The sequence below is a fragment of the Poecilia mexicana genome, unplaced genomic scaffold (genome assembly GCF_051168715.1).
Source record: "Poecilia mexicana isolate PSO_F unplaced genomic scaffold, ASM5116871v1 scaffold_5, whole genome shotgun sequence".
Classification (NCBI taxonomy): Eukaryota; Metazoa; Chordata; class Actinopteri; order Cyprinodontiformes; family Poeciliidae; genus Poecilia; species Poecilia mexicana.
The window spans coordinates 20,291,122-20,304,232 of NW_028263374.1; the positions used below are offsets into that span (position 1 = coordinate 20,291,122).

Consider the following 13,111-nt stretch of genomic DNA (forward strand, 5'->3'; position numbering starts at 1 on the left):
TTAACTTTCTTCCTGATTGCAGATACTAATGTTCACTCCTGGGTCTAGGTCAGTTGAGTTAACTTTTAACAAATCAGTCAAAAAATTCATCATGAATAGAAGAAAACATATCTAACAAAACATTATTTTCGATCGAAGCAAAACATTTTTGTGTTGATTTGGTCACATCTGTTGTATCATCATTACCTTGTTGTAAAAGCTATTCTAAAAATCTCCAAGGTTTTTCAAAGAACTTAGATACCACGCACTTTATCAAGCATCACAGATTCTCCCCCTTGGGTATTAGGCTCTTCAACAAATACTCATCCTTTCGCTTCACAGCAGACCAATTTGAAGTGTTTGTGTTACAGGCATCTCAATCTTACTTCATCTGGTCAAAGCACATGGTTCCAATTAAAGTTCTAGTAGAGAATGGTGAATGTCACACATTTACGTGTGACTGTAATTGAAAACTACTCTTCTGGCATCACTCCTGGTTGGCATCTATATTTGTCAAATGATCATCGTGGAGACTCACACAAGAAACAGATCACAGTCTTTGCTGCAGGTTTCTAACACTTTGTTTTGGAGATTTTTCACTACTCTAACCCATAAATCACTGTCCATGGTAGAACATTGACATGCCTCATCAGATCAAATGGTTCATGGCCTAAAAAACTAGTCTGTCTATTGCATACATATGTTCCAGGTAAACAAAAGGTCAAAACAAAAGGATAATTTGTTCCTAGTTTATATGACCTAATTAGAAGTTCCTACGCACTCTATTTTTGCAAAATTACTTTAATTAAATTGCTGTTAACGGCTTTTGGTCACCAATGATTGCGCCCCCAGAGATTGTGATGAAAAATACTTTGGTTCTTTGCTTTTTAACTTTCGCAAAGATGACCCCGAACTTCTCTGCATTCTTTTGATCGTTAAGCTTAATTGAATCCCAAGCTTTGTTTCCTTTTAGAACAGCTCAGAACAGCAATGTTTCCACCACCAGTCTCTAAAAAGAAGCAGATTTCTAATCAAGGATCCCAATGTCTCCATTCTTAGAAAACCGAGCAGTAGCCCGACAACCCATCCAGCCCCTAAATGATTAATAGGAATCACCAGATGGCCTTGTGCTGTTATCAGCATTACCTTCAAAGAAACCCATCCATAAATATATTCTGGGTATCCCTTACAAGAAACCAGACTGCTGTGTAAGTTCAAGATTAAGAACTGATCATTTACCTGAGTCAAAATTCAAAGCCATTTTTTTCCTTTTCAGTTAAATTTTGGTTATTTCTGTAATGAATCTTTTGTAACTGGAACAGTTTTTAATTTTTGACATTTCATAGCAGAATATTTCAAAAACAAAATGGAAGTGCAAAGATGCTAATAAAACAAACAAAAAAAGATGAGTATTAATTAAAATGGAGACCTGAAGGGGGAATAAATGTTCAACATTTTAATTAGTTAATAATTATTTCTGAATATATTTGGTCTCCTCTGTTGTGTCTATATGACAATGATGCATGACTGGAGTTCGAAAGTCAGACTTCAAAGTAAATTGAGTTGTTCAAATATCACACAATTATGGTGATTACATAAGAACATGAACAGTAAAGAGAATTTGGCTAGAGGTGACTAAGCATATGGGATTATAGCCTCCCTGTGCCAAAATACATTTATACATCACATTAAAAAAACACACACATATATATATATATATATATATATATATATATATATATATATATATATATATATATATATATATATATATATATATATATATATATATATTGCAGAACATTAAATAAAAAAAGAAAAAATACGTTTCTTGCTCTTTTGATTCCAACCACATTCAGTTCACAGTGGCAAACCCTGCAGCCCACCCCACGTGGAGCAGTACCTTTACTTTAATAAATCTGCACCTGATTGGCTGAAAATCAAGATGACCAGAGATGGTGGGATGCTTCTGGTGGGGAGGGGAGCGATGTGGGCTAAACTGTCCAGAGATATTTCTGTGCATACTAAACAGATTTCTCACTCACTGCACAGCGCAAATTTTTCATATGCACCTAAAATGGGATCCCCCAGCCTCATGTGTTATTCTGATACTGTGCTTACGTATTCTCCAAATGCTTCATGAACACTTCTGCAGCTATGTACCTCTATCACAGGTTGCATTTAAAAAAAAACAAAAAAAACACAAGCACATACTAATGTAAGGAATTAATTTGCATAGCTACATACTACACAGTAGTGCACGAACAGTATTCTCTCTAAACATAAGATGTTTAATGTAACACACCACCACCACTACTCATTTCATGTGCACAAGTAGAAAATATAGATTTACCTTCAGTGGGTGAGGTTTTCAATCGCTTGCACAGTCCCTCCACTGCCCCATAGTCCTCTTGGAGCTTGACCACTGCCTCTGTGCCACGAAGCTCCATCAACGATCGCAGCTCCATAACAGAGCAACCAAAGCCAGCCTCATGGTTGCCCTCATTTCTTTGGTTCTTGGCATAAAAATCGCTATTGGACATGTCCCCCATGGTGTCAGCTTTCAAGTCAGTTGGATTAGTGTTTGTTATTGCTTATTGAAGAAAAATTGCACAACAGAGCTCAGTCTGATTAAAAAACAAAATCTAAAAATAATTTCAAGCAGGCAATAATGACTAAAAAAAAATAGAAGAAAATGCAAGTAATTCTTGGGGATAAAGATTATTACAAAAAGAAATAAAAAAAAATCCAAGGATGAGACGCCTCTGTTTCAGGTTAAGCAAATTTTAACAGATGAAAAATAACACTAAAAAAAAAAAAAAAAGAAAACTAAAGTCCAGGAAAGAGAGCAACGGCACAGGGGAAGGAAAAGGGGGGTGGCAAATCACAAATGGGGAGCATCCAGGTGCTGGACAGCCCAAGTGGTTAGGTCCTGAGGAGGGCAATGATGATGGTCTCAGGTCCTGTAGCTCTCAGGCTCACCACGGCTGCAGTCCAGACCCGCTCCATGTGTGGCTTCCCATTACTGCTCTTCTGCTTTTGCCTTTGTTGCCTCTCGGTCTCTACGTGGTGGTCCTCCCCATCACTGCTACAGAGAAAGAGGAAGAAAAGAGAGGGTGTCGAATTCCAGAAATGAATTCGGAGAGGTGAGAGAAGGAGCAGGAAGAAACACAGAGAGAGAGAGAGAAAGAGAGCACAGGAATGAGCGTTGTGTTCTCAGGGCAGGGGTGAATGCAGCAGTAGATGGTGCACAGCTGAAGGACAGCCTCTCCTGGCTGCTGCAGTAACTGTGCCTCTGCTGTCTCTATCTACTGCTGCTGCTGGTGCTGCTAACCTCATTCTGAGTACACACACTAACTGACAGAGAGTGAGCGAGGACATAAAAGACAAGGAGAGATGAGATTGCTCCTTTCTGGTGCAGAGAGGAGCCGAGTTGTGCGCGGGTGGGAGGCTGGGGCTCCTCTGACGACAGAGCAGGGATGCAGGACGTAACGCTGCGCTGTCACAGGGAGGATGGGCTGAGCCACGAACCCGCTGCTGCTGTCTCACCAATAAGTAAACTGCTACTGCACTCTGCAGTGACTGACCTTTTCTGTGCAGTCACTCTCTGAACGACACATTCCCCACGATTGTCGTCAAGTAATTATTGGCATTAATCAATCTGGACCAGTTATCCTGTCCTGCAACGACAACGCTATTAGAAAAGCTAAGGAGGCAGAATGTACTTAACTGAAAAAGTTAATTCAAAGCCATTTAGATGCATTTATAGAACAAGCTATAGATAGATCTATAAGATAGAGCTTAAATACCAGAATAATATTAAATATCTGTAGATTAAACTTAAGTCTACCTGTTCACAATAAAGCTACAATAATCTAATACTGTTAATCTAATACTATTCAACAAGACGTTATCTTGTGATCATAATTGTAGAATTTTAAGCTTCTCTGACCCATGTTGTAATCAGCTATGTAGCTAAATATCTGATCTTTTTTGGACTCAAAGCTAGCTATGTTTAGTATCGCTGGAGTTTGAAAACAGGAACCCAAAAAGGTCAAAAAAGCTACTAGAAAGGAAATGAAGGCACAGATTAACAGATTCAGGAAGTTAATTGAATAAATGAAAATTTGGTTTATCTTTTAGAAGAGCTTAAGAGGACGTATTATGCAACATCAACTACATATCAATGTGACTTTAATAATGTCACCGTCTCATCAAAAACACACCCGGAGAAGTGGTTTTGATTCATTCATGCATGTGAGAAATCCCTGAATGTCTCATGGCAAAAATTGTACAAAGATATAAAATTTTTGAATTTATAAGTTTTTAAGCATCACAAACAAAAACTTTCATGTTAACAGAAAAATTACAACATATTTAGAGCAACATGTTAAACCAGTCGTGGATAGTTACTAAAGGTATTACTATTAAAAATAACAGAACTGAGTAACATCTGTATTGCAGGTCAGTGCTTAACAAAATTTGTGATCAGCCACACAAACTGATCAGTGTGTTTTTATGCACAGTTTGCAAGAATGGCATCAGTGACTCAGCATTTGCCCCTCTAATCAAGTCTTCACCAGATTATTTAAAGGTTCATCATTAGTAATATTATTCAAAGTGAACCTTTACCTCACCGTTGCCCTTTATCACCACCCACCCACACAGAGGGGGACCTGGAATCAAAGCTTCCAGTTTTGTATTCTGCAGAACCCTGCAGTGACTGGAGTGTCTCTCCATCATCTGTAAATAACTTTGCTTTGAGGTTCTCTAGAAGCCACAATGTTGCAACACCAACATACACTTGACCTTTTTAGATAACAGATCCGACAAAAGAGCAGAGAAACCAAACACAGGCCGACTAGTGTGAGCTCGCAAATACGAAATATCAGTGGAAACAAAAAGTGACCACTCTAGAACACACTGCAGATTTGTTTATTATTATTATTATTATTATTATTAAAGGATGAGTGGATACAGCCACCAGCCGAATGGAAGGACGAATTATACAACATTTAAAAACTACAAATTGTTAATGTGGAGTCTAATATGTTTTCAATAAAACTGTGCTGATATTTGAGAATAAAAAAAAAGAGCAATGTTTTCATACTTAGCTTGTTGAGGCATTTTTACATGAATACAACATAAAAGCGCAGCTGTTGGGAAATCCCCTCTGGATGTTTACATTCAGCTTGACTTTGTTTCAGGTTGAGTATTCAGCAACATCCAGAGCGAGCCATGCATCACACAGCTGTTGAAAATGGCGTAAGCTGATAAAGCTTTGATTTAGCCCATCTTCAGTTCTGCACTGTAGCTGCATGAGAAATCTTAATGTTCCCCAGTTTTTTATGTTTTGGTGCAGTTGTTTCCCCCCCCCCATTTGTGGGACAATAAAGGATACCTCTATTTCTATTTAAAGTTGCTCTAGTTTAAACTCCAGTCTCAACCAAGTCTCCACTAGTTTATGTTATAACAATTAACATAATATTCAAAACCTTTTAACTTTTCCGTTTTATGTTGAATACGCATTCCTTTAAAACCAAGAAAACACTTCAGATCTCAGGGTAATCTGATGACAGTGAAACCATCTTCAACTTCTGACAGAAGCTCAAAGATCTCCAGGTTATGTTATAAAACAGACAGACAGAACTGCAGCAATATATGACCTTGACACAGTAGGACGGTCAGAGTTTGCCAGCATGTGGATAAACATATGTGGAACGAAGGCAGATGCACAAGATGCATTATTGCTTATTAATGTCTGACCCATTTTGAAGTGAAAATGTCAGACAATGATAATAAGCCAAATCAGCATTTTGTAAAGATGGAAGCTAATGTTTTGCACACGTCCTCATTACTTTTTCACCATATCATAATTTTAGTCATATATTCTAACTCCAACTTAGATAAAGCAGAATGTTTTCAGCACAGCATGTGCTACATGTATAATGAGGGACGGTGTGGCCTAAGCAGGTCAAAGACCCAATGTCGAGGTGTGGATAATTAGTAAGTAGCTTCTTTACTTTAGGCAAGATGGGCCAAAAAAGGTTTTGCTGATTCTGATGGTTTTGTGGTCATGCCCTAATATCTTAGCAAGTTCAAGAGTGCTGAATCAGTCATTTTTGACTTTTCAAATATTTTTGTTGCAAAAACGTCAACAGGGTCACAAGAGACATTTTGAGGGGAAAAGATGCAAATTTTCTGCAAAGTTTTTGAGAAGAATCAAGCGTGAAGCTACCCGTTATATTCATTTCCTCCAACTTACCCAAAGTATCTAAAAGTACAAGATGTTCAGGGTTCAGAGACATTGGTCCTTACCGCCAAGGTAAGGACGGCTGAAACCCAACCTCCAACAAACAAGACACATAAGCTAAAGTGCCACAACTGGGCCAAGAAATATCTGAAAACAGATGTTTTTTAAATGTTTAATGGACTGATCAAATGAGAGTGACTTCACAGACCAGATGGATAGACCAATGGCTGGATCAATAATGGCCACAGAGCTCCACTTGGAGTCAGACGCCAGCAAGGGGAGGTGAGGTACTGGTATGGACTGGAATGATCAAAGAGGTGCTGGACGGATCTCTTTAGGTTGACAATAGGTTTAAAATCAAACCTTCTGCCAGTTTTTTGAAGGTGCTTTCTTCAAGCAGTGATACAGGATGTCTGCATCTTTCATAAAAACAATATTTTTTATCCAGGACAATGCTCCATTAAAATGAATCCAACTACTGCATCTCTGCATGGCTAACCAGAAAAAGTGCTAAAAGACCAAAAAAAAACTTATGACATTGACCCTTTCCTCAGCTGATCTGAACTTGTGGGCATCTTAAATGGAAGATTTACAGTGAAGTAAAACAGTCCGTCTTTGAAATAATAAGTACAATTCCCATAAATAAAATAATAATTGTGAATACTAATGTATCATATGTGCATGAGCAAAATGGTTAGGAATTACTTATTCATTTATTTTTGGAGTGTTAAGCCAGTACAGAACTGTACTGCTCAGATTTTTCTTTAATTTTTTGTGTTGTATCTAAACAGTCTCAGTCAATGTAGAGGGTTATTCTGGATAACAAGTCCAAACTTTATGCCAACCAAAGCTTCTGTGATCTCCAACAGGTGATTAGTGACAAAATGACAAGAATATAATCCCAGGCCATTAGAAAAACGGACTCAACAACAAGTACAGTGCCATGTTTTCTGTAGATGCAGGATATGTTCACATATGTGCGGTTGCTAAAAATATGCTTGCATTGACAGATTACCTGAAAGCAGACAAGGCTTAAATCACAAAAAATAAAGGACAGAAGGATGACAAGAGCCTTTATTTTAGTATTAATCTCCAGAAATCTGTTGAATGAGTTATTTTCAGATTGAATATAAGAAAAATGTGGAAGAAGGAACTGTGCAGGTTATGCCACGACATCTGCTAAGTAAAATCTAAGTATGGTTGTTTACAGTAGAGCCTTGCTTTATCAAAATGAAGATGGATAAACAGCGATGATAGCTTCATTTGTTTGAATTGCAATGATTTGTAGAGAAGATTGTAAAAAAAAATGCACAAAAAGGAAATGGTTGACTGTTGGGACATTTAAAGAGAAGGTGACAAAAGTTTAAAAGCAGAGAAGAATGATTTGCATGGCTGACATGATCATTCTAAGTCCAGTCATTTCAACACAGTGAACTTCTCTTCACAATGTAGCTCCTACAAACTGTTTCTGTATTTCAACCCCATCCACCACGACAAAGGAGTAATCACAAAATATTGAAAATAATGCTGAAAATAATATATTTGGTATGCCGGACCTCTTGGTGGCACCTTGTTTCTTATTTGTGAAAGTGAGGCGTATGCGGGATTGAGACAAATGGAGCTTTGATATCATTGTTTTAAAAAAAAAGAAAAAATACTTTGCTCATATGTTCACATCAAAACATGAAACCAGCGTTCTGATCCACTCCAGAACGGTTTAAAAACGTATTATTTTTGGCCTCCTAAGATGGCGAATTTACGGGGATGTACATGTATATGATAATGTTATCATGTTATCTACATGTAATTATATATTAATAAATTGATGTATGTAGCAACAAAGGGTCACCTTAGTAAAAACAGGGTGCTACAGTGTATTATGATAGTTTTATAAATTAAAATAGGATACAATAGAAACCTACTGTTTTGGTCTTCCTGTAAGGCCATCCTTGGATCTGGTACATGACATTGTTAATATGATGCCAAACCATTCTCTGTACCATCTTTCTTGTCAGTTTCTAAATAAAATTCCACATGCTGTGCTATCCTTCTGTCTGCCTACCTGCATATATGCCAGTTCATCTCCATAACTGTTGGCATCATCCCCATCATTTGACAGTGACTAATAAGCAACACCTGAGCAAACATCCAAGGACAAAGTGCACATTTTGAAATAATTAACAGCTTTTCAGCCAAAAAGCAATGCATACTGTATTTATTAGGACTTGTCAAACTAAACGACAAATGGGACACCCGTTAAATAAACAGCTCTGTGGCCAGACGTTGACACCATATGACGGCAACACATATAATATGTATGCCTTTTTAAATGTTAAAAGGATGATCTTGCTAATTGAAGCGAAAATAAGTTTACTATTCTGCCCAAAGAATTTATGTTACACCGGTAGTTTTTGAGACAAACTCTACAATGTTAACTATATAAGCAAGTAAACTAATTTTTACACATAAAAATCTGGTTCTTTGTAGAAATAACCGCTTTGCCAGCAAGCATTTTTTGTTTTGGTTGAAAATGTATCTAATTAATACAGACATCTCAATTAAAATCAGTACGTTTGATTTAAGTTTTTTATTTTAGAGGCGTTTAAATGAATATGTCAGGTATAAGTTTATATCTGTTTTAGCCGAGATTGACAAGCATAAAAGGAAAGTAGTGGAATAAACTGATCTCAACCTCTCTGTTATTTACCATGCCTTCAACTAGGTGAGCCATATGTCAATACTTGGTCATACATGGAAGTAATATCGAAAATGGAGATTTTTATACGTACCAATCCTGGTTTTACCTTTGTTTCTTATGAATTAATAAACTTCTTGGATTAATACAAGCAATACTTTATTCCTCATCATTTTCTGCAATATTCTGTGCAAGGTTATAACTGAAAATTACAACTTATGCTAAAGAAATGCTTTTTTTTTTTTTGTTTGTTTGCTTGTTTTGTTTTAACAGAAAAACTTTAGCACCTTTGCAAATGTGGGCTGTCAGCATTTCTGTAAAGATTGTCAGCAGAAGAAAGCTGGTAAAAGGTCCTGGTAGACGGTTGTGTTGTTGACTGTGGACTTCAGAAAAAACAGTGGACCAACACCAGTAGATAACTGGAGCCTTCACACTGGACTTCAAGCAACATGGATCCTGTTCCTTCCCACTCTTACTCCAAACTCTGGCACTTGGTTTCCAAATGAAATGCAAACTTCAGCTACAGGTCAGTTCTTTCACTCTTCCGCCCAAATAAGACACATTTGACTTCAACTATACTTCTGGAGTGTTTTGACATGAGCAACCTGACCTTTGTAGCCCACATGTTGGATTTGTCTGTGTCCAGCGTAGGTCCGCTCCCTCTGAAGCTCCCCCTAATTCTTGAAGAAATTTAATAAATTCTGCTTGATGGGGCTTTGGTTCTCCCTGTTGTTGCACTTTTTCCTTCCACTCAACTTTCTATGAATATGACTAGACAACACAAAATGAACAACCTGCTTTCCTTTTATTTTGAGCACTGTCCCTGTGTGGCTCACTCTCCTTTTGAAGGGTGCAAAATGACTGTCTTCTGGACATCTGTCCAGTCAGCAGTCTTCCCCATGATTTTGTAGCCTACTTACCCAGACTGGGACACTGCTTAAATGCTCAGGTAACCTCTGTAGGTGTTTCAACTCAATTACCTGATTAGGGTGTGACACCATGAGTTTCCAGGGTTTAATTTTTATTCAACATTCTACTTTTGTGAGATTTTTCATTATTTTTAAGCCATAATCAACAAAATTACAAGATACACTTGAGATATTTCACTCTGCATGATGAAAAAATATGGGTTTTACTTTCTAAAACGACTAACCAAAATATTATACTTTACTATAATATTCTCTCTTTTTTTTTAGAGATGTACCTGTACACCAAACACAGACGTATGATGTAATCATAACACTGTCACTGCATCGCTTCCCTTGTGTTTCATGCACGATCCAAGTTTGCTGTCCTAAATAAGCCTCACGTAGTCTTTAACAGTCTCACTGTATCTGTCTCTTAATGTCCTTGAACACAGTGAGAGGGGGCACAGGAATAAACTGTGCCTGCACCACCACAGCATACAGGCACACAGCTCCCTCTGCCTGTGAGAATGAACAGTGCAGATTTGTCTGCACAGCTGCTTGCTTATCTCACCTTTTTTGTATGGTTTTGATTTCACAGTGCGACATTTGAGGGTATAACATGACAGATTTAATTTCAACGTGAATCTAGAAGCAGTGAACATCTTTTACATCATAAGCAGCACAATTTATGCTGCCATAGTATACCAAGTCAACATCTTACTGTCATAAGAGTTCAGTGTATGCTGCAAAGCTTTTTAATGAGACTGTAATATATATTAAAACATGCTAGCAGTGTTGCGAGGGTGACTCCTGGTCTACTACTTCAGAGTCAGTTATTTCATGGCCATGAAGAATGTAACGATCTTAATTTTAACTAAGTGAAGGAGAAATAAAAAGAAAATGTCCATGACATCTAGAAGTGTTACATAAGAATTTTACAATCAGGGTTATACATGCAGTATCACCTGGAAAATATTAAAATGTGTTAAGAAATGAAACAGTGGAAGGGAAAAGAAACACTTGCACCACATTAAGGGAATTCCCTGATACGTAGTAGGATAGAGAGCAGCTGCAATGCAGTACAGTACTGAAAAAAAAAGAGAACGATGTTAACTGAGGTGAGCCGTTACATAACAACCACATGGAGAATCTTCTCTCAGCCACCATCGCTGCTATCTATTTGGGTTTAAACAAGCCGTCACGTTAACCAAGAGTAGCATGGACACTGGTGAGGAGAAGGTTATTTTACACCACAGCTCTGCGGAGCAGAAAGGTGGAGAAGTCGGTCAGATAAATGTTCACACAAACATTTATCCCTCTGCTTGTGTTTTGAAAGGCTTGGACAAAGCAGTTTCAAGGCTCGTTCTGTGTCAGAGAAAAGAGGGAACTGAGAAGCTTAAGTGAGATCTGACAAAGATTTGCCATAGGTGACTGATGGGCTTTTATTATTTAGTAGCACTTTGGTGCTGTGATCCAGCTTACATGTTCTGACTTGTAAGGTTTTTGACTTCTGTATTCTAATTGTTTTTTCACAGAAAATACCCTTTTTTTGAACAGTACTATATAACTAAATGTTGATTGATTGATTGATTGATTGATTGATTGATTGATTGATTGATTGATTGATTGATTGATTGATTGATTGATTGATTGGTTGATTGGGGGACAGAGACCAGAGTACAAATAGGTCTTTTATATCAACGATCCTGAGTTTTTAAACCCAGAGTGAAAAAAATGGGATACGTTGTTTGATAATCTCAACGCGTCTCGTTCATCTATAGTTTGAGGCTTCCCCTGTTGTATTCTGTTTCTGAGAAAGGTTATAGTGCATGGTTACAGTTTAAATAAAAACACAATATAGACAGATATAATATCATCCCTACATTACTTTATTACTGCTGTTTTAAACAATCAGTGGTGCTTGTGAACCACTTAGTTGAACTTTCATCTGCACCAGCGGCAGGAAACGGTTGTAAAACACAGCAACATTTATTAAAACCATCTGAGTGTTAAACAGCTATGTTTGAAATATTGTTTTTGGATTCACTGACAAATAAGTGCCTGTGAGAGTAACTGTAAGTAGTGAAATGAGGATGAAGACATTGGAAGATGATTTGGCTGAAGATCACAGACAGTCACCTTGTCTGATGTCTACCAAGTACCGGCACCAGTTAAGCACAGGACCCAGGTTGGTTGACATCACTGAGCGATATAAAGCAGGTATTGTTTAACAGATGCAATTCTCAGTATTGAATAAATAAGACCCATCTGATAACATAAAGTAGATAAAAGAGCTCAAAAAGCCAAATATGATGCCACAAACTATAAGAAAATCAAGAATAGGCTGAAAAGGATTAAAAAGGGATTTTTAAATCTTAGGAACTTCAACACAGACTTTCCCTAACTGGATAGGGGGTAAAATTGGGTGTGTCCTCAGTTTTAAGATTTTTTTCTTGTTTCTTTTGTGTCCTCCTGAAAAGTTGTCACTGTACTCTTTTTAAATAAGTTTAGTAGGTTAGCCATTCCTGGGAAGGTATAAAGTTAGTTTTCCCTACTGGCAGTCAAACTGCAGGTTGAGTTGCATCAAAAATATGTTAATGTGAAATAATAATAACTGGAGTGTTAGTAGGTGTGTTAACCCCAGTCTTGTAGTCATGAAACAGAATCCAATCTGGTAGTTTGAACTCGAAATCTTAAAAATCTGTCAAGACTGTGAAAGTTGTGAAGTGTGTCCTCAGCTTAAAGACCTCACTTGCCTAAGTTGGGTTATTGTCTATGATTCAAAAACAAAAGACTAAATAAAACTGGATCCACTGCCAAAGCCAAAAGACTGAAAAGCTTACCAAACAGAACACAAAGGCCCATCATTTACCATTTGCTAAAGCAATTTATTATTTTATGGACTGGGAAGGCACAACTGGAACTTTTTGAAAAGTGGGTGCCTGGCAAAATCTGGCTTAAACACATACAACAATTCAGAAAATTATATGTATATCAACAGTGGTCTTATCATAACTGAAGGGAACTATAAGTTCTGCTGTCTGACATACAATTATGAAGGAGAAAGCCCCGCCATCAGCTTGTGACCTTAATCTCAAGTACCCTTGGTTTATGCAGCAGGACAATGATCTAAAGCATTCCACTAAGGTCACCTCTCAATGGCCTATAAATAAAATCTGAAGGGGTCTAAGCAAAGTCTGGACCTAAATCACAATCTGTACATCACAAACGGTCAATATGGCTGATTTAAAACAAATTTGCAAATAAGGCGCCCTA

The 13,111-nt window shown here is 37.4% G+C and overlaps 1 protein-coding gene across 2 annotated transcripts in view; it reads right to left on the bottom strand.

Moving 5' to 3' along the window:
• The window catches only part of atp2b2 (ATPase plasma membrane Ca2+ transporting 2), a 68,434-nt gene extending 64,779 nt beyond the window's left edge, over positions 1–3,655 (bottom strand). For both annotated transcript variants that reach the window (XM_088005717.1, XM_014975102.2), the window contains exon 1: positions 2,333–3,655. In XM_088005717.1, the coding sequence (XP_087861843.1) occupies positions 2,333–2,531 (199 nt within the window). In that variant the 5' untranslated portion in view covers positions 2,532–3,655. The remainder of the gene's footprint in view (positions 1–2,332) is intronic.
• Between the last annotated feature and the right edge of the window lie 9,456 nt (positions 3,656–13,111).